At 39.8% G+C, this 18,232-nt stretch overlaps 1 protein-coding gene and 2 pseudogenes across 1 annotated transcript; 2 read left to right on the forward strand and 1 right to left on the reverse strand.

The window, feature by feature from the left end:
• Positions 1 to 1,502: 1,502 nt before the first annotated feature.
• On the forward strand, positions 1,503 to 6,586 carry LOC130136211 (serine/arginine-rich SC35-like splicing factor SCL28; annotated as a pseudogene).
• A 3,083-nt stretch (positions 6,587 to 9,669) lies between these two features.
• Positions 9,670 to 12,843, reverse strand: LOC130136173 (NADH dehydrogenase [ubiquinone] 1 alpha subcomplex subunit 8-B-like). The gene is made up of 2 exons (XM_056306316.1): positions 12,570 to 12,843; positions 9,670 to 10,010 (listed from the first exon to the last, which is right to left on the reverse strand). Exons 1-2 carry the CDS (start codon positions 12,755 to 12,757, stop codon positions 9,881 to 9,883), a joined length of 318 nt encoding a protein of 105 aa, XP_056162291.1. The 5' UTR covers positions 12,758 to 12,843; the 3' UTR covers positions 9,670 to 9,880.
• A 3,373-nt stretch (positions 12,844 to 16,216) lies between these two features.
• Positions 16,217 to 17,266, forward strand: LOC115669498 (uncharacterized; annotated as a pseudogene).
• Positions 17,267 to 18,232: the final 966 nt, after the last annotated feature.

Raw genomic sequence — 18,232 nt, forward strand, 5'->3', positions numbered from 1 at the left:
GGTTTGTTTATTTATTTTGTGAAATTTATAGTTTTTACTCGTCAACACCCAATTAAATGAATTTTGAGAAATATTTTTCAATTTTCTTAAAAAATACTTAGTAAATGAAGATGCAGAATTTCTTTAAGTCTGAAATTTGTGAGCACGTGCTTCAGATTCCATCGAAATTGTAGAATAGATGGTATCTAGATCCTTTTTCCATTTGTATGGGAAATATTTAAATCACAAAAAAGTTGTTTAAAATTATGGTCAAGAAAATAATACTGAAGCAGAGCAGTATTAGAAAGCATCACACTTTCCTCTAATTATATTGCATACTATTTTCTACCAATTAGGGATGTGATCGAGTCGGCTCGAGCCATCGACTCAAGCCAATGAAGTGCCAAGCTCGAGCTCAACTTGACTCACGTATTGGTGTTTGAAATGTGACCCGAGCTCGATTGAATATTGAATTCTCCACTCAAGCTCAATTTGAATAGATGGTCAAATTATTCGATTTCGACTCAACTTGATTAGGTTATAATTAAGTCATTATTGACGTGGAGCATGAGTTTGAGCTTAATACAACTTGATCTGTTTTCCTTTACTTTATACATGGATATACTATGTGATTTCAAGAATTTTTGTTGTCTATTTTAATGATATTAAATCCTATTGATGAAAATACAAAACCTCGACGAGTTGTGAAATCATCTAGTTTTTTTTTTGGTCGGCTACAAAACCATCTAGTCGAGCATCAACTAGTCGAGCTCAAGTGACTTTAGCTTGAGCTTAACGGACATCAAGAGAGTCGATCTCGAGTAGTCATCAAGCCAAACCCGACTTGCTGAGACTCGAGTAACTTGATTTCGTTTAACTCTTATCGTCGAATTCTAGATATTCGTTTTTTTAAATTTTCTTGGAATCGATAGCCCTTCAACTGTTCACGATGAGAGCCGCTATGTTTGTATTTGAAAAATAACACTTTTTGTCAAAATGTAAAATATCATTTAAATTTAAAAAAAATACATAGGATTAATATCAAGAAAAATCTTAAATTGGTGCACTTGTGATAAATTTACCCCAAACATACCAAATATCCTAAACTGATACACTTGTGATAATTTTACCTAAAACTAATTTTTTGATCACCAAAAACCCAAAACCGGTACATTTGTGAGAAATTTACTCTCCGTTAGTTTCTGTTAAATTGGATTAATATCACGAAAAATCACAATTTGGTATATCTGTCAATTGCCACGTGTCATCAAACTCAACAATTTGACGGTAATTCAACATAATTTAACGGAGGGTAAATTTTTCATAAATTTACCGGTTTGAGATTTTTTTTTCGTGGTATTAATTTTTTTTTGGCATAATGCATAAGAGTTAAATTAAGTAAAAAATAAAAAAGCGGTCTGTTCAGGGCTGGCCTAAAAAGTGTCATCGCGGACTAGAAACTAGAAAGATGCCAAAGAAGTAAGAAAGGAAAAGACGCTTCTTCTTCTTCTCCCTCCAAAACTACGAAAGCCAACCACCCCCCCCCTTCCTCTGCTAGGGTTAGGGTTTCTCCCACATCGGCGAGCCCCCCCGCCCAAATCGGCGAGCGCCGCCCATGGCGAGGTACCGGAGCAGGAGCCGCAGCTTCAGCCCCCGCCGCCGCAGCCGGTCCCCCCCGGCCCCCCCCCCGCGCCCGCAAGCGCCACGGCTACGACGAGGACCCTCGCGACCGCCGCGCTTACCACCGGGACCGCCGTTCTCCCGCTCCTTCCGGCCTCCTCCTCCGCAACCTCCCCCTCGACACCAGGTCTTTCTTCCCCCCCCCCTCCTGCTTTTGGATGTCGGTGTCCGGTTGTGGATTCTCTTGCTCGCTTGTTCGCTTGGCGGGAGTGACGTTGAAGTGTGTGGCGTACGAGTAACGAGTACTGTCTCGGTGGTTTTTTGCCCGATCGCCTCTTGTGTTCGGACATCGGAGGGCGACGTGGATTCGCTTTCGACGTGAATTATTTTGTCTAATTGTTGCTGTCGTGGTTGCAGGGCGGAAGATCTCAGGGTGCCGTTCGAGCGGTTCGGTCCTGTGAAGGATGTCTACCTTCCTAAGAATTATTACACGGGGTATGTCGGGTTAATGTGGTGTGAATTGTCAGTCTGGTGTTGGTAGTACATCTGAGTCTGGCAAGAACCGTGTGCTGATATTTGATGTTGCTGACATACTTAGTGATGGAAGTAACTTGTCTTTGTGCACGGTCACTTCGAAAGCAGCCAATTGATTGACGAGCGGAGTAGTAACTATGAGCTGTATAGGTGTGGACTTATAAGTTCCCCATTCATGAGTATAAAGTTAGGTTATGCATCGATACCATAATAATCTTTGCTTTGTCCCACATTGCTTCTGCAGATTGTGTAAAGTAGCATATATTATCCAAGTTTCACGGTTCTAAAACTCGACTTCCTGTTGCAAAATTTTCATGCTGGACTATCCAATTTGCAGCTACTATTTTTTTCTGTTTGACATGTGGTTAGTGAAGAAACCTGTTTTTAGTGTTGGTTTCTGGTTGGATGAAGAATTGCTGTCTTAGTTGATTCTCCCTGTCCTGCATCCCTTCCCTTGGAATACTAATTCGGAATACGTTGAGCTGCCAAGCTGCATGTTATTGAAGAAACATATGAACTAAAGAACTCTTGAGAGAATGATGGGTTCAACCATTTCGGGCTTACATAAATTCATTTGGATAGTACCTGTCACCTTTTTTGCCAAAAAAGGATGGTACTTGTCACAAGATATCTGCATTAGTGAGTGTGCCATATTACCATTGTTTTACGGGCTTCCCTTACCTGTGTTTACAATGTGAGTGCCATTTTTTAGAGGCTTGCTGTTTGGCTGGTTTCTGATGCAGACTAATATACTGTATAATACTTTCTTTTTTTGGTATTAAGTTACTGTGATTCCGAAAATGGACAAAAATCGAACGGAGGAGATCCATTACTTGCTGATCTGTTTATATCTCATCTCTGACAATCACAGGGCATGTAATTTAGTAACTTCAGTGATTGTATATTGCATTACCAGGGAGCCTCGTGGCTTTGGATTTGTGAAGTTCCGTTATGCAGAAGATGCAGCTGAGGCTAAGCAGCAAATGAATCATACTGTTATTGGAGGACGTGAGATAAGAATTGTTTTTGCTGAGGAGAACAGAAAAACTCCTCATGAGATGCGCGTGAGCGAGCGCGTGACTGATCGTGTGAGGTATGATTTGTTGCATTCTCCATTTCACTGGGCTGTCTTTATGGCATTTGTTTTTATCAATTCGTGACGGGTGTTTTTTGTTGGTTCACTCTTTTTACCCCCCCTTTTAAATGAAGTGGGCGACATAGGGAAAGAAGGAGAAGTACATCAAGGTCTCCAAGACGCCATAATCATTGTCAGTAACGTTGACATCATGTCCATTCTGATGTGTGGCTTTCTCTTCCGTTGGGTTGTACAAAGAATAAAGTAGTCTGTCATGCTGGACATACTTGTGAGTTTGGAGTATCTTATTCTGCTTTTGTATTTTCTTACAGCTTACTCAAGGTCACCAACACCAGATAGGCATGACTCAAGGTTCGGCATTTTTGTCTGAGTGGATTTAATTGCACTGTTACTGGTTTTACACTTTCCCGTTCCTCTTTTGGGATGATAACTGATAAGTACACTGTAGTTGAGCATATTAGGATCTTACAGTACTAAGGGTGCCTCGTTGGCCTGGGAAGAATATACAGAACCCTTAGTGGCATTCTTTCGCTTTTATTTGTTGAAGTTGTGTATGTCAAGTATGATGTGATATTTATACTTTTTATATCTATTTTCAACTATAAATGCTTTGTGCATTGTAGTTTCAATCTTTTTGGTAAATGAAAGGGAGATCAAGTTATCTCAGTTCAATCCTTGCTAAATAAAAGGTAGATTGAGTTCTTTGTAGATTCTTATCCTTCGTGAACTTTAGTGGATAATATTGCCCAAGGTATTAGAGCAGTAGAATTTCACTCTCTTTTCCTTACAGTGGTATGTGTTTTGTATTCCCTGTTTGTTCGTAATAACTGTGGTATGGGACTTTGTCCCTAGCTAGATTATGAGCAGAAAGCTATACATTCTTCATTTTCTCTTGTTAAAATAGGTAAACTTCATGTTTTTTACTTCTCTTGGACATTTTGTGCTTATAGATAGAAGCTATTGGTCTATTCTGGATATAGACTGTAGTGAACTATCAACTTTTATCTATCGAAATAGTAGACTTTTCTTGAAATATCCAAGACAGGCTAAATGCATGGCAAAGGTGACCAATCGTCCTAGCCAACCATTTTTCTTGGGATGTTTTAGTTGTCGATCATTCACATTATGCTTATGAATGAAAAAGAGTTGCCCTGTAAAATTGAAAGGAAAACTTTGCTGACTTAAGCGTGGCAGATTGCTGTAATGTGGGAAATTTATTTGTTTACTGGCCTCTTATGGTATTAGTAATGTGATGCATCTCTATCCTATAATGTTCATACTACAATGGTTTTTATCGATATGGGGTGATTGATGCAGTGCAGCATCATTTCTGTGGTATTGAACAGTATCTGCTTGTGGCCTTGTTTATGCAGATATTAAAGTGAACAGGAAGATTTTAAAGACCTATGGGTAAATAAAGTTAAACGAGAAAAGACAGTGATGGACAACTCCCTTACCGTTCTGTCAAAGCTTTTCTATATGTTATTATCCCACCTTCGCCAATTACTGTCAAGAAAGCATGGGCTTTTGCGTACTAGGTCTGGTGGCCTGCAGTTGCAACTGAACTGATTAGTAAAGCACTGTCAGCAGATGATTAAATCACTAAAGTGCCTTTTTTTCACTATTTGTTCTTTCTGTGTGATCTAACATAGTTGTTAATGAAAAGGTTTTGAAGCTTTATTTTGTTTTGCATATACCATCCAGTTAAGAAAAGAACTAGAGCTTTTATTTGGCCAAAGAAAGAAATCATCCTCAATCAAGGGAAGCAATACCGGTGTAGAGATATGATGACATTGTCAAAGATAGTTTGAGGTTTTAGAAAGTTGGGCCAAAGAGAGCCATGCAGTTGTTGGATGCTGACGTGCCAGTACATCGTTAATGAGACTAATTCCAGTATTTGGGCCCAAGTTGGTAATTTGTACGGAACTCTTATAAAGGTGCAGGTAAAAGTCATCTTCAATCAGTTAGATAGTGATACCATCATGTTGATGCTTATATGATTTTGTAAGTTGAGTATGATTTCTTGACTTGCAAAACAGATTTTCGTTTTTTATTAGCTTTTGCTGATGGTATTTTGTTCTTTCTTTGTAAAAGTCATGCTTCAAGCTGAGTAATGTTTCCTCGTAAGATCTTTTGTTACCCTAGATTGTGTTCAGTTTTATGTATGGGAATCTTTATGTTTCATTGCTATCATTTCCCATCTGAAATGGATCAATGTTATATATACTAATTCCTTGAACCAGGAGCCGTGGGGCAAAGGACCAGTATCACTCTCCAATGCGATCTGGGTCTGTATCACATTCTCCGTCTCCTCGGGAGCACAAGGTTAAGCGGTCCAGTAAGAGGTCTCCAAGTCTGAGGGAAGATAGTCGAAGTCCCATTCAGGAGAGGGGTTATCCGGCAGGCAGGTCCCATAGTCCAAGGGGCAATATTCACGGTCCTTCAGGGTCTCGTTCGCGGTCTTACAGGTATATCTGTTGTTTTTAAGTCTTGGTCTGGGACAATGCGTCTCTTCCATGCACTCTAGCTAATTGTCAAATAATTTCTCATTTCATCAAAGAATCGTTTTGTTTTAATATGACCTTGGCAATTAGGTTGGCATGAAACTTGATAATTATTTTATGTTGCAAATTTAGTGGTCGACAATAAATGGCCTAAGTTATTATGTTGAGATAGATCTGTGAGGATTCCTTCAGGTGTGTACGATGCGTTCTTTATTGATATTTTATACAGTTTTAGGTGCCGTACCTATAGCAATTGATATTTATCAGGTGATTGCTTTTGCTGGGACACACATGTGCTGTTCCATTGACAAGAAAATTGATAAAGAAGGTAGATTACTTCAAATTTTCTTATGGAAAAAAGTATTGATACTTTGAATTTGCATGAATGAAGCATGTTCCCTCGTTATGTTGTTGGAATTCAGCACATTTCCATTTACTACTAACCAATAGCTAGTGGATTTATCTGGTTTATGATGGCATAGTGCTAGTATCTACGGTTAGCATATTTTCTGTTAAATGAAGTACTTTCTTTTGGGCATTTCCTGTGCAGCCCGCACTAAGAGCATCCTGAGTAACAAGCACGGGGCTTGCAGTCAAGATGGTGGTATGCCGGTGATGGTTCTTTGCAAAGTGCACTTCCAAGTATCAAAGTGAACGTTGAAGAATGTCCTTTTGGAGATCCTGTTGCTCTCTTTGAATCCTAAATATCGTGGATTAGTCTATATGCTTTAGAAATGCTTTGTACGTTTTTGTTGGAGTTGAGCTTTGTGAACGTCAAGTGCAAGATGGTTGTTGGTTGCTGGTGACTCTTTTAAGTCCTATGTTTGGCCTTAATGCATGGCTCTTAACTTTATACGTGTGCCTGGTTTTTCGTTATCGTCGGTTTAATGTGCCCGGGCTAAGACACCAGATAACTGTGTGGTATCAAGCGTCTACTGTCTAGAATGCCCGTTGTGGATTTTTCCAAATTGTAAAGAGTCGCTGAGCTGAAACTGTCGTGGTGCCCTTGTGAGCCTAGCCACAACCTCAGTCAGGATCTTCTTTTCCTTGTGTTTTCCTCTTTTATATTCAGAAAGCATCAGGGTGATGGAAAATTCAGGGCCCCTTTTTCATCAGATAGCTTTTTCTAGCAAGATCCGAGTAGGTGGAAATAGGGGTGTGCAAAAGAACCGGGACTCGCCCGGATCACCTGGGACCGCCCATAATCAGACCGGAACCGGTCCGGTTCCCAAGGGAACCGGTCCGGTTCCCAAGGGAACCGGTCCGGTTCCCGGTTCCTAGTGTGGAACCGCCCACTTGGACCAGATCGGTAATATAATAATAATATATTTATTTTTTTAAAATTTTAATTAAAAAAATCTGACCAAAAAAATTTAAAAAAAGAAAAGAAAATGGGAGAGTTGTTTTGTTTGCTTGTTGACTATTGTGAACTTGTGGTAAACTCCTACGTGTGATATATAATATAGGATACGGATGTATTTGATGTGAAGCTTGTGAAGTTGTGAATTTTGTGACAAATCTTGTTGTGATGTGTAATTGAACTTTGTGGCAAATCTTGTTGTTATTGTTTTGGATGGTTTTAAGCTCATTCAATTTGTTAGCTTAAATGAGAGCCTCTTAACTCTTGAGATTTGAGCAAGTTGTCAGACCATTTTAAATGGAAGTGCATGACTTTTGCATCAGACTAGTGAAATCAAATGCCAAAGTAGGGGTGTTCTGTGTATACTGAAGATACATCACACGTGCATTAAGGTAAGTCAAAGTAGCATGTGGTGAACATAACCCACCAACGGGTCAAGAATTAGACTAGTCTATTTTTTTATTTGTCCAGGAAAACTTAGTGGGACTGATTCCATGGACCCACCCAGGAACTGGACCGGATTGGCGGTCCGATTCTCGGGTGGGTCCATGGAACCAGCGGGCGGTTCTCGGTTCTAATATTTTGGAACCGGTCCTTAGAGGGCGGTCCACGGTTCCGGGATGGGAACCGCCCACCCGGATTATGCTCACCCCTAGGCGGAAAGAGGTCCTAAGAGTTACCCGGTCCCCGGAGTTGGTCCCAGTTCTGTATTTAACTGCGGTCGATCTGTAACGAGCTACTTTGTCTTCCTTGTGATCATCCGAAGACACTCCCCTTGTACCTAAGCCAATTCTTGCTAATTTGATGGTCGCCTTCGTGAAATCAAGTGTGGAACAGGAACAGTTGCGCATTTGTGTCGATTTTCAATGGTCATCTTGCTATCGTGCGTTAGTTATCCATTTGCGTAGGAATGTTAATTCCACGCGACGATCTTTGTGCCCCTCTGTACCTTAAAGGAACAACCCGGTTTTGTCGCAACCAAATGCAGCCTAGGCTACCAAATGCCAGCCTGAGCCTAAGCGAACCCAACGTCAATGCAATTTGCTGGGATGGGTCATTTGAATTTAAATCGATTGGTCAAAATATAATGCGAACATCCTCGGTGCAGCGGGCATGTCTTGATGCCCCGACGCGCTCAACTGTCATCGCGCCTCGATCGCCCCAGCGTTAGAGACTGCAAGAGATGTCAATCGTCGATGTCGCGTAAGGAGAGTGGTGTCTAGATGCACTAGGAGGCCACCTTGAACCTGCACTACACAGCTAGTCAACCTGATCAGGATCGAACTCAAATCCATCCGAAGAACTAAGTCCGAGTCCATTGAATTAGGCCACCACCACCCCTCTACGATGTCCATTGAGGTAGAATCGAAAAAACTTGGAAATTTTCTTTTCTCAAAATAAATACAAAAAATAATAAATATAAAAAAATAGACTTGAGTCCTCACAAATTTACAATGATGCAGATCTATTAAAAAAACTCGATATATATATATATATAGAGGCAATGTGTAGCCTTTTATAACTCAAAGGCATGGGCGCCGAGATTCGGTAGACTTAAAACTCATGGAACACCCTATAAAAAATTTATATTTACAAAAGACTCAGTGCTATTTCCACGCTCAAAATGGAGAAAAGGTTGAAATGGATAAAAAAAAATAAATCAAGAAATGTTCTCATGTGAGTGGAAAGCTCCATTTATTTCTTATTCACTTGCTAGAGACACCGAGATCAACATATTCAATTAGTTCAAATCTTGTAACACTTAGAATGCGTTTATTTCACGGAAAATGTACAATTTCTGGAAACCACTTTCTAGGAAGTCATTTTCAAGGGAAATGAGTTCATTTTCCGATGTTTGGCTAAAATCTAAAAAAGACTTGATAAATATTTTCAGTTGTTTGATGAGGAAAATCTGATGGTGAAAATTATCGCAAATTTTTATATTTTTTAAATTATTTTTATTTTGGAAAAAGAAAGGCCATCAACAGGCGGAGGGAGGAAAAAAGAAAAAGAAAATAAAAAAAAGAAGAGAAAAGAAAAATATTAACAAATTCAAGATAAACAATTTTGGAAAGTGTTTTTCACTTCCTTAGATTAGGGAATTCACTTTCCTAATTTTATACATGAATGTTTCCTTAATTGAAAAGTGTTTTTAGTTGACTTATCATTTTCGGCGAACCAAACGGGTGAAAGTCCGGAAAACGAATTCCCGGAAAACACTTTCCCTCAAACAAAAGCACTCTTAGAGTGTGTTTCATTTCACGGAAAATGAGTAATTTGAAAAATATTTTCTAAAAAATGATTGTTTATATCGTTTAGAAAAATTAATCAAAGGAAAACATTTTCATCACCAATAACAATCTATGCCTAACTATTTTCGTGGGCAACGAAAAAAATTTCCATTCATTTATTTTTCTAAACGATATAAGCGATCATTTTTCGAAAAATATTTTCCAAATTACTCATTTTCTACGAAACGAGTGCACCCTTAGACAATAAATAAATTACTAAAAAATTCAATAATTCACCATTTTCCCACCTCTAATGGAAACGGAAGGTGGCATTGGCACAAAACCTTTCAACAAGGAACGCGTTCATCAGTAGTTAAGCGCAAAGGAGTAGACTTATTGCTCTCAGACATTTCAAAAAAGACTAACTTGAGCTGTTCAAGCGCAACATCTTGACAACATTCAAGACACAGTTTGAACCACAGCAGCATCTGCTCCTTGCAAGCTGCTCTAAGTTATTAAAGAGTCGAGACTTTGAGGTACTGAACCCCCCTTTTAATTACAACGGGCATGCCTTTTCAAAGGCTTGCTGCTCTTTGCGGCATAAATCGAACTCGTTTGTGTGGTAATACATGCAACCAACATAAGCATCCATCTCTTTTGTACACCTCTGGTGAAGATCTTTCAGTCTGCGCAGCCAAAAATACATGGTTTAGATACTACAATGGAAAGAGGTATGTAAATTGCAACAACTACTTTTATCAGTTGAAAGGGGTGTCACAAATTTTTTCAGCACCTCTATTTAAGGCTCTAAAAAATCCATTTGCATCTGTATACTTCTGTGGGCAAACGTCATGAATCATTGACAGTAAAGCTTATAGCTAGTTTATTTGCCAATGTAAGCATTGTGCAGCCCAAAAATGAAGACAGACTAATGCGATGACTAAGAGGCCCACGAGTATGTATGCATCTAAAACTGCGAAAAGAAGTAGACTGCATTCCTCTCACTTGAAGTCGAAAGTGCATAGCCCATAAGTCAGTCACAAAGCCGAGTGCTCTCTATATCAAGATCATCAAGTATCTAATATGAAATCCCCTTCATCAATTTGTGTAAGCAAAGTCTACTGATCCAAGCAAATGTGCTAGATCCCGCACAACGCATCTTTATTATTACTTATGGAAAGGAAACTTAAACGCACTGATTCTGAAGCAATAAATCTTTAAATGCTGCACAAAACAAAAGCCTGTATGACTACCTTCAAAACAGAATTACTTGTTCTACCAAGAGATTTGGTATTTTGATCCGGAACTAAAACCTGAGGTTCTTCTAAACTACATCTGATTTAAGCAAGCCAATAAAGAGGTCTAAGGAAAGAAGCTTTCAGCCAGTTACAAAAGGAGCTCCATGTGAAGTACTCTGTACAGTGGTACATTTTGTATGAATGAATGAAATAAGGATGGTGGGCGTTGAGAAAGGAATAGAATCAAAAGAAGAATATTCTTAGGTTATGCATGGCAATCATTTTGTACCCGCAAACAGATTCTGCTCAGAAATGATTGTTTTTTATTCTGTGTCCGGAAATAATTTCTACGCATTTGAAGGCATTTGGTAACTGCCCAAAATTTCTATTCTTAGAATAGAAAAAGAACAGAAATGCGTTTGGTAAGTACACAAAATTTAATTTTATTAATATTTTGAATTTTTTAATATTTCTTTCTTTTTTTCCTTTTTTTTTTTCCTTTTTTTCCCTTCCCTTCCTTGGCCATGGCTGGTTGCCGGCACCTGCGAGGGTGTCGCGGCCCTCGCTGTTGGCCTTGCCGGTCACGACGGCGAGGTCGGCCTCGCCCAGCTAAGGCGAGGCTGACCTCGCCGTCGCCACCCAGGCGATGGGCCTGGGTGGTGACAGTGAGGCTGCGAGCCGCCCTCGCCGGCTCTGGCTTATGGCCGGTCGTCGATAGCCAGCAGGCCAAAGAACAACAACAAACCAAAAAAAAGAAGAAAATCAAGAATAATCATAAATGGAAAAATTGTTCCAAAATCAAGAAGCAACTTTTTTTTGCTTCTTGATTTTGTTCCACAACTGATTCTGGGAACAATTTTTTGCAAAATTGTGCCCGGGCACAAAAAATTTAACAAACTGATTTCTGCTCCTAAACTGATTCTGAAAACAAAATAAGAGAAATTTTTACTATTTGGCAAGTTGTCAAACAAGCCCTTAATGTTTGATTCTGATGGAAAAATGGAATGCCGCTTGCTTGTGTTTTTTCTCCATTCCACTCGAATGACCCTTGCATTGAAGTGGCAAAGCTAAATGAGCCTTTTTTTCCCTAATGTACCTTTCCTTCTCTCTCTCTCTCTCTCTTACTTTTACGGAAGAGACGAATTCAAGAACACACACGCAAGGGGCATTCTGTTAGAATGATACTTCCTATTCTAACACAATCGTGTTAGACACCGAGTGGAATGTGGGCATAAAGAAGATTAAACTGGCTATTGCATTCCATTTCAAAAGTTTGGCATGTTTAACCGCGTAAGAACATAGATAGCTAAAGACTGGCCATATGAGAACAGTGAAGCGAGCGAATGTCAGATACCCGATACCACGTTCTGTGCTCTCCTGACCATCATGACTAAATTACGAACTCGTATACCCAGTATGCAAACTACCTTATACCGATACCTTTCCCACTACTATCATCAGTTGCTAATGATTCTAATTGCCCATTTCGACAACATTCTCGTGTACCCTGTGTGCAAACTACCTTATACCAAAACCTTTCCCACGACTATCGTCAGTCGCTAATGATTCCAATTTGCCCATTTCGACAACATTCTCGTGTACCCCAGACGCAAACTGCCTTATACCAAACACCTTTCCCACTACCATCCTCAGTTGCAAATGATTCCAATTGTCCATTTTGACAACATTCTCGCATACCCCGTATGCAAACTACCTTAAACCAAAACCTTTCCCCCTACCATCCTCAGTTGCTAACGATTCCAATTGCCCATTTCGACAACATTCAGAAGCAACTAAGAAAATCCAAAGGGTCTACTCTTTTGAAGTTTTCTCAGCAAACATTCCCAAATCACATACGCCAACCAAACGACCCAAGCAACGCTCTACACTTGCTCACATTCAAGATAAGCGAACAAACGATGCAACAACAACAACAAGGACAATCATATCGAAAGAGTGCGCGACTGAATCGGGAGGCAGCAAGAGAGAAGAGAAAGCACGGCTCACAGATGAAGCACGCAGCGGGTGACTTGCTGGCCTTTCTCGAGGCACCTCTCGGGGTTCGGGTCCTTCTGCTTGCACTTGAGGAAGGCCACGTTCTCCGACCGGCAGCTCGCCCCGATGTGCTTCGACGACGCCGTCAGCGCCGCCGACGTCGGGATCGGGCCTCCGGCGGCATCCAGCGGCGTCGCCATTCCGGGTCGATATCGAATTTGTTGTTTGGGTTTTTCTTCTTCCTTGCGACACAGAAGATCTCGAGAGAGAGAGAGAGAGAGAGTGTGGCACTACCTATTGTGTTATTTTTTTACTTTTTAACCCAGTGACTATTCTCAATATCCGCAGCGAAAGTAATTCTTCTAGAATAATTCTTTTTTATGAGAGTTAATACTACAAAAAATCCTAAACTGATATGTTTGTGATAAATTTATCCCATACTAATTCTTTAATTACCAAAAATCCGAAACTGGTATACCCGTGATAAATTTACCTTCCGTTAGTTTTCGTTAAATTTTACCGTCTAATTGCTGAGTTGGATGATACGTGACAGTTGACGGGTGTACCATTTTAATATTTTACCCCTTTGTTTGTCACATATTTATCAATTTATGATTTTTCGTGGTATTAATCCAATTTAATGGAGGGTATATATGTCGTAGGTGTACCGGTTTAGTGTGTTTGGTGGTCAAAAAATTAGTTTGGGGTAAGTCTGTCACAAATATACTAGTTTGAGGTTTTTGATGGTAAAAAAATTAGTTTGGAGTAAATTTGTCACAGGTATACTGATTTGAGATTGTTCGTGGTATTAACCCTTTTTACAAATCAAACGAATTATTGAGAATTTTTACAATGGTTAATTGATAAAATTCAAATCATGTTGAGCTGCTTTATGTTTTCGAAAAGTATTTGTGGTTATATATATACATATAATGAAATTTTCACAAATTAGATTTCAAATTTACTTTCTCAAGAGATTTATTATCAGTGAAATTCGGGATAATATTAAAGGTTAATACTTCAAAAAAAAATCTCAAATTGATGTATTCGTTCCGCATTTATCTCAATCTAATTTTTGTGTCATGAAAGATTCCAAATCGATATACTCGTGATACATTACCCTGAACTAATTTTTGTGACACAAAAAAAATTCTAAACCGGTACGTTCGTTTGTGCCACATTTATCTCAAATTTGCTCTTAGATTTTGATAAACTTATCGTGGGTGCACTACTTTGAGATTGTGTAACCAGGTTGGAATTTTTGATAGGGTTAGTCCTAAAAACTAAATTTTTTTTCCAGCCTTAAGTTTTTTTATCAACCGACTTGTCCCAAGAACCCAAAGTCGGGTTTTGAAGGGATACTTTCGTGATTTCGCGCACGCACGCGAGCGTTCCTATTTACGAGAGAGAAATTCAGAGGTATTGTGTTAGGGTTAATCTCTGATTAGTGTTTATAATTAATGTTTCAAGAACCAAGAGAAAACTCGTGATTATATTGTGTGCATTGCGACTTAATTCGACCGGTTCGCTTACATTCGCGAATATCTTTGTTTTAGGAACTTCTTGTGTCTCAATTCATTAGTTGTGTGTTCTTATGTATTTAGAAATGAAGTTCAAACTAAGTGTATTTGCGCCGAAATTACAAGAGCCGGAGAAATGCCGGGCTTGCCAGTTAATTGTCGTTTGAGTTCGACGAACCCGGAACTTCGGCGCAACGGCAGTTCTTGTGCCTTAAACAGGCGACAGACGATCAAGAAAGGAGCACAAACTTGATCTTGGATTTTGGAAGTCGAGGTCTAGAACGGTTCGAACTCCCTATTGCGGGGTCTCGAGATCGATGGCAGGAGATCTTGAGCTAAAGCTTTAGACTATATTAGATCTATACATCGCTGGAAAGTGAAGGTATAAGAAATTGAAGAACAGGAAAAGTTGGAAGTAAATTTATGAAATGACTGAGATATCCTCCAATTCCACTCACACTTAAGGTCGACATTGTACATATACATTCGAATGGATCAAGTTGCCGTTCGATCTGAAGAATGCTAGAGTTGGATGACATTATCGTCAAGTCAAAAGAGGTAAGTCATCTTGACTATCTTTAACAATTATTTGTTAGGATGGAGAAATATCAATGAAAGATGAATCCTCTTAAATGTTCATTTGGTGTGAAAGTTGGTAACTTTTCAGGATTTTTGGTTAACCAAAGAGGAATAGAAATTGATAGCAATAAGGCCAAAGTAATCCTAGAATTGCCGGCAGAAACAACTAAAAAACAATTGCAAATAGTGATAGGAAAGATAAACTTTCTGCATAAATTTATTGCAAATTTATCTGGTAAAATAGAAGCCTTTTCTCCATTATTGAAACTTGTTAGAAGTATCAAGGGCAAAGTGGTCTTTAGGACTCTTAGGATTTATTGGGTTACCATTGTATAAATACGGTATTTTGCTGAATAATATAATCAATTTTTCCCTCTCTAACATGGTATCAGAGCCACAAAAATTCTAAACCCTAAACAGCCGCTTACCTCCGTCTACCACCAGTCGCCGCCGTGAACCATCCACCGTCGACCATCAACCAACCCCCTTCAATCAACCCCCTTCTCACCGGAATCTTTAGATTTCGCGTTGCCCAGGCCCGGTGAGCCTTGCCGGGGCGTCATCTAGGCCGGCGAGCCTTGCCAGGGCATCGCCTGACGTCGCCTAGGCCCGGCGAGGCCAGATCTGGAGTCAGCAAGACCCAGCGACCCATGTAGAGACGTCACCCAGCGTCACCGAGGCCAGCAAGTCCAAATCCAGCGCTGTCCATCATCGGGGAGTTTTGTAGAGAGGTCATCCAGCATCAGTGAGGCGTCGTCCATTGTCAGTGAGCCAGATTCAGCACCCATGTCTCTCGGTTAAGACCCACAGGTTTGATTTTTTGGCGGCTTGATGGTTACTGAGCTTCACAGCAGGAATTTTGAGGCATTATTTGTTGATTAGGCTTGATAATGATGTGGGTAGCGCTTTATTAGAGATATGGATGTGTTTGTGGAATGTTTCTGAATTTTTTGGAACTTATGCGATGCTGATTAGGTGAATTTTGGAGATTTTGGAGTTAATTATTTGGGGCTCTAGTGGATTGATGCAATATTTGTTTTTCAATTGTGGTGGATTATTGAATTGTTAAGGATGGGTGATCCGAGTAAAATTGATGGTAGTTCTGGAAAGAGTGATACCATGACGATTGAGGTAATTTCCTCTTCATCTTCTCGAATTACTGACAAGAAGCTTGAGGGTATTACCAATTTTCAACAATGGAAGAAGATTGTTAAGTTTGTTTTGACGGGTAGAAATCAGCATATGCACTTGACTGAAACTAAACCTACTAATGATGCAAATTGGGATGTTATTGATGCACATCTTATGGGTCAGCTTTTGAACTCCATGGAGAGCAATATTGTAGACTTGGTAACTCATATTGATACAGTCAAGGACTTGTGGGAGTACTTAGATGTATTGTATTCTGGCCAGAACAATATTTCTAGGATATATGAACTATCACGGGAATTTCACCGATATGAGAGCAAAGGGCGTTATATTGATCAATACTTTGCTGATTTTAATAGAATGTATGAAGAATTGAATGCTCTCCTTCCTATTCCTTCTATTGCTGAACAAATGCGACTCCAAAGAGAATAGTTGGCTGTAATGAATTTTCTAGGAGGTCTTAGTTCAGCCTATGATACTGTTAGGTCTCAGATTCTTGGAGGAGAGACTATTGCGTCACTTAGGGATACATATGCTCGAGTTCTTCGAGCATCCCGTGGTTCTTCTTAGAGCACCATAGCTGTGGTTGATAATTCAGCTCTTGTTTCTCAATATCGAACTAGTGGAGGTAGGGGTGACGAAGGAAATCGTGGAGGGTATAATGGTCGTGGTGGCCGTGGTGGTCGAAGCACAGGAATAGGAAGAGGCCAAGGACAAAGACAGCTTTATGGATCGCTCCAAACTACTGCTGAAAGCTCAGGGACTATTCGAACTTGTCATTATTGTGGAAAACCTGGCCATATTCAGAAATTTTGCTACAAGTTACATGGTAGACCAGGACAGCAACAACAGTTTGCAAATGCTGCATCTGGCACTGACTCTTTGTCCCTACCACAGCCTTCACAAGGAAATGTAGTGGTTATGTCTGATGAGGAATTTGCACGGTACAACCAGTCTCAGATTTCACTACCTACTTCGTCTTCCATTGCTACTCTAGTCCAGACAGGTAATGCGACTGCATGCGTTTTAGCTAGTTCTCACCCTTGGGTCATTGATTCAGGGGTGTTTGATCACATGTCAGGTCTTTCAGGTATATTTTCCTCTCTTACTCCATCATTGTCCACCGTTACTTTAGCTAATGGTTCATCTACACATGTTAAGGGAGTTGGCATAGTTCATCCAACTCCTTCACTGCCTTTGACCTCAGTGCTTTATCTTCCATAATTTCCTTTTAATCTCATGTCAGTTAGTAAGTTAACTAAAACCTTTCAGTGTTCAGTAACATTCTATCCCGATTCTTGTATATTTCAGGATCTGGCTACGAAGAGGACGATTGGTAAAGGACGTAAGGAAGGGGGACTGTATGTGCTTGAAGACTCAACTTCCTTTGCATGTTCTGGTGTTACTTCTCTACATCAGATCCATTGTCGTCTTGGTCATCCTTCTCTACACAGTCTTTAGAGATTGAATTCCAGTTTTAAATATATTTCTAGTTTAGAGTGTGAGTCATGCCAACTTGGCAAATTACATCGTGTTAGTTATCCGCCTCGAGTCATTAAACGAACAGAGTCTCCATTTTTGTTATTTCATTCAGATGTTTGGGGTCCATGTCATGTGACTTCCAAGTTGGGTTTTAGATATTTCGTTACTTTTGTTGATGACTATTCCAGAGTTACTTGGTTATATCTAATGAAAAATCGTTCTGAGTTGTTTTCTATATTTCGCGCATTTATATCTGAAATCTGTACTAAGTTTGGTGTGCATGTTAAAGTGTTGTGTTCTGATAACGCTAAGGAGTACTTTTCTGCACCTTTTTCTGATTTTATGACACAACATGGTATGATTCATGAATCTTCATGTCCTGATACACCACAGCAGAATGGTGTTGCTGAGAGGAAGAATAGACATTTGTTGGAAGTTACTAGATCTATGTTATTTGAGATGAAAGTCCCTAAAGTCTTTTGGTCTGATGCTGTCTTGACTGCATGCTATCTCATTAATCGCATGCCTTCCTTTGTTCTATGAGGTGGTATTCCATTTTCTACTTTGTTTCCAAATCAGCCATTATTTGCCTTACCACCTCGTGTATTTGGTTGTGTCTGTTTTGTTCGTGATCATCGACCTGGAGTATCCAAACTTGATCCCAAGGCTATCAAGTGTATGTTTCTTGGTTACTCCCGTACTCAAAAGGGTTATCATTGTTATTCTCCACTACTGAACAAATACTTCATAAGAACTGATGTCTCATTCTTTGAATCCACTCCATATCATGATGTTCCAATTTCTATGTCTGAGTTGGATGAAGAATTACATGTGACAACAATTTGGTCAACTACTCCAGCTGTTTCACCTGCGTCTACACAGGAACCACCTCCTCTACAGGTTTATACTCGGCGTCCTCGGGTTCATACTCCCCCCTTCCTCCTG

This window comes from Syzygium oleosum, unplaced genomic scaffold, assembly GCF_021117445.2.
Source record: "Syzygium oleosum isolate NSW1041296 unplaced genomic scaffold, Sole_v2.1 Sole_v2.43, whole genome shotgun sequence".
NCBI lineage: Eukaryota > Viridiplantae > Streptophyta > Magnoliopsida > Myrtales > Myrtaceae > Syzygium > Syzygium oleosum.

Excerpts from the sequence above, each read along its gene's own strand:
- LOC130136173 (XM_056306316.1), bottom strand. The coding sequence starts at position 12,757 with ATGGCGACGCCGCTGGATGCCGCCGGAGGCCCGATCCCGACGTCGGCG. Across the intron at positions 10,011-12,569 it reads ACCCGCTGCGTGCTTCATCT|ACTGAAAGATCTTCACCAGA; the intron begins GTGAGCCGTGCT and ends TTGGCTGCGCAG.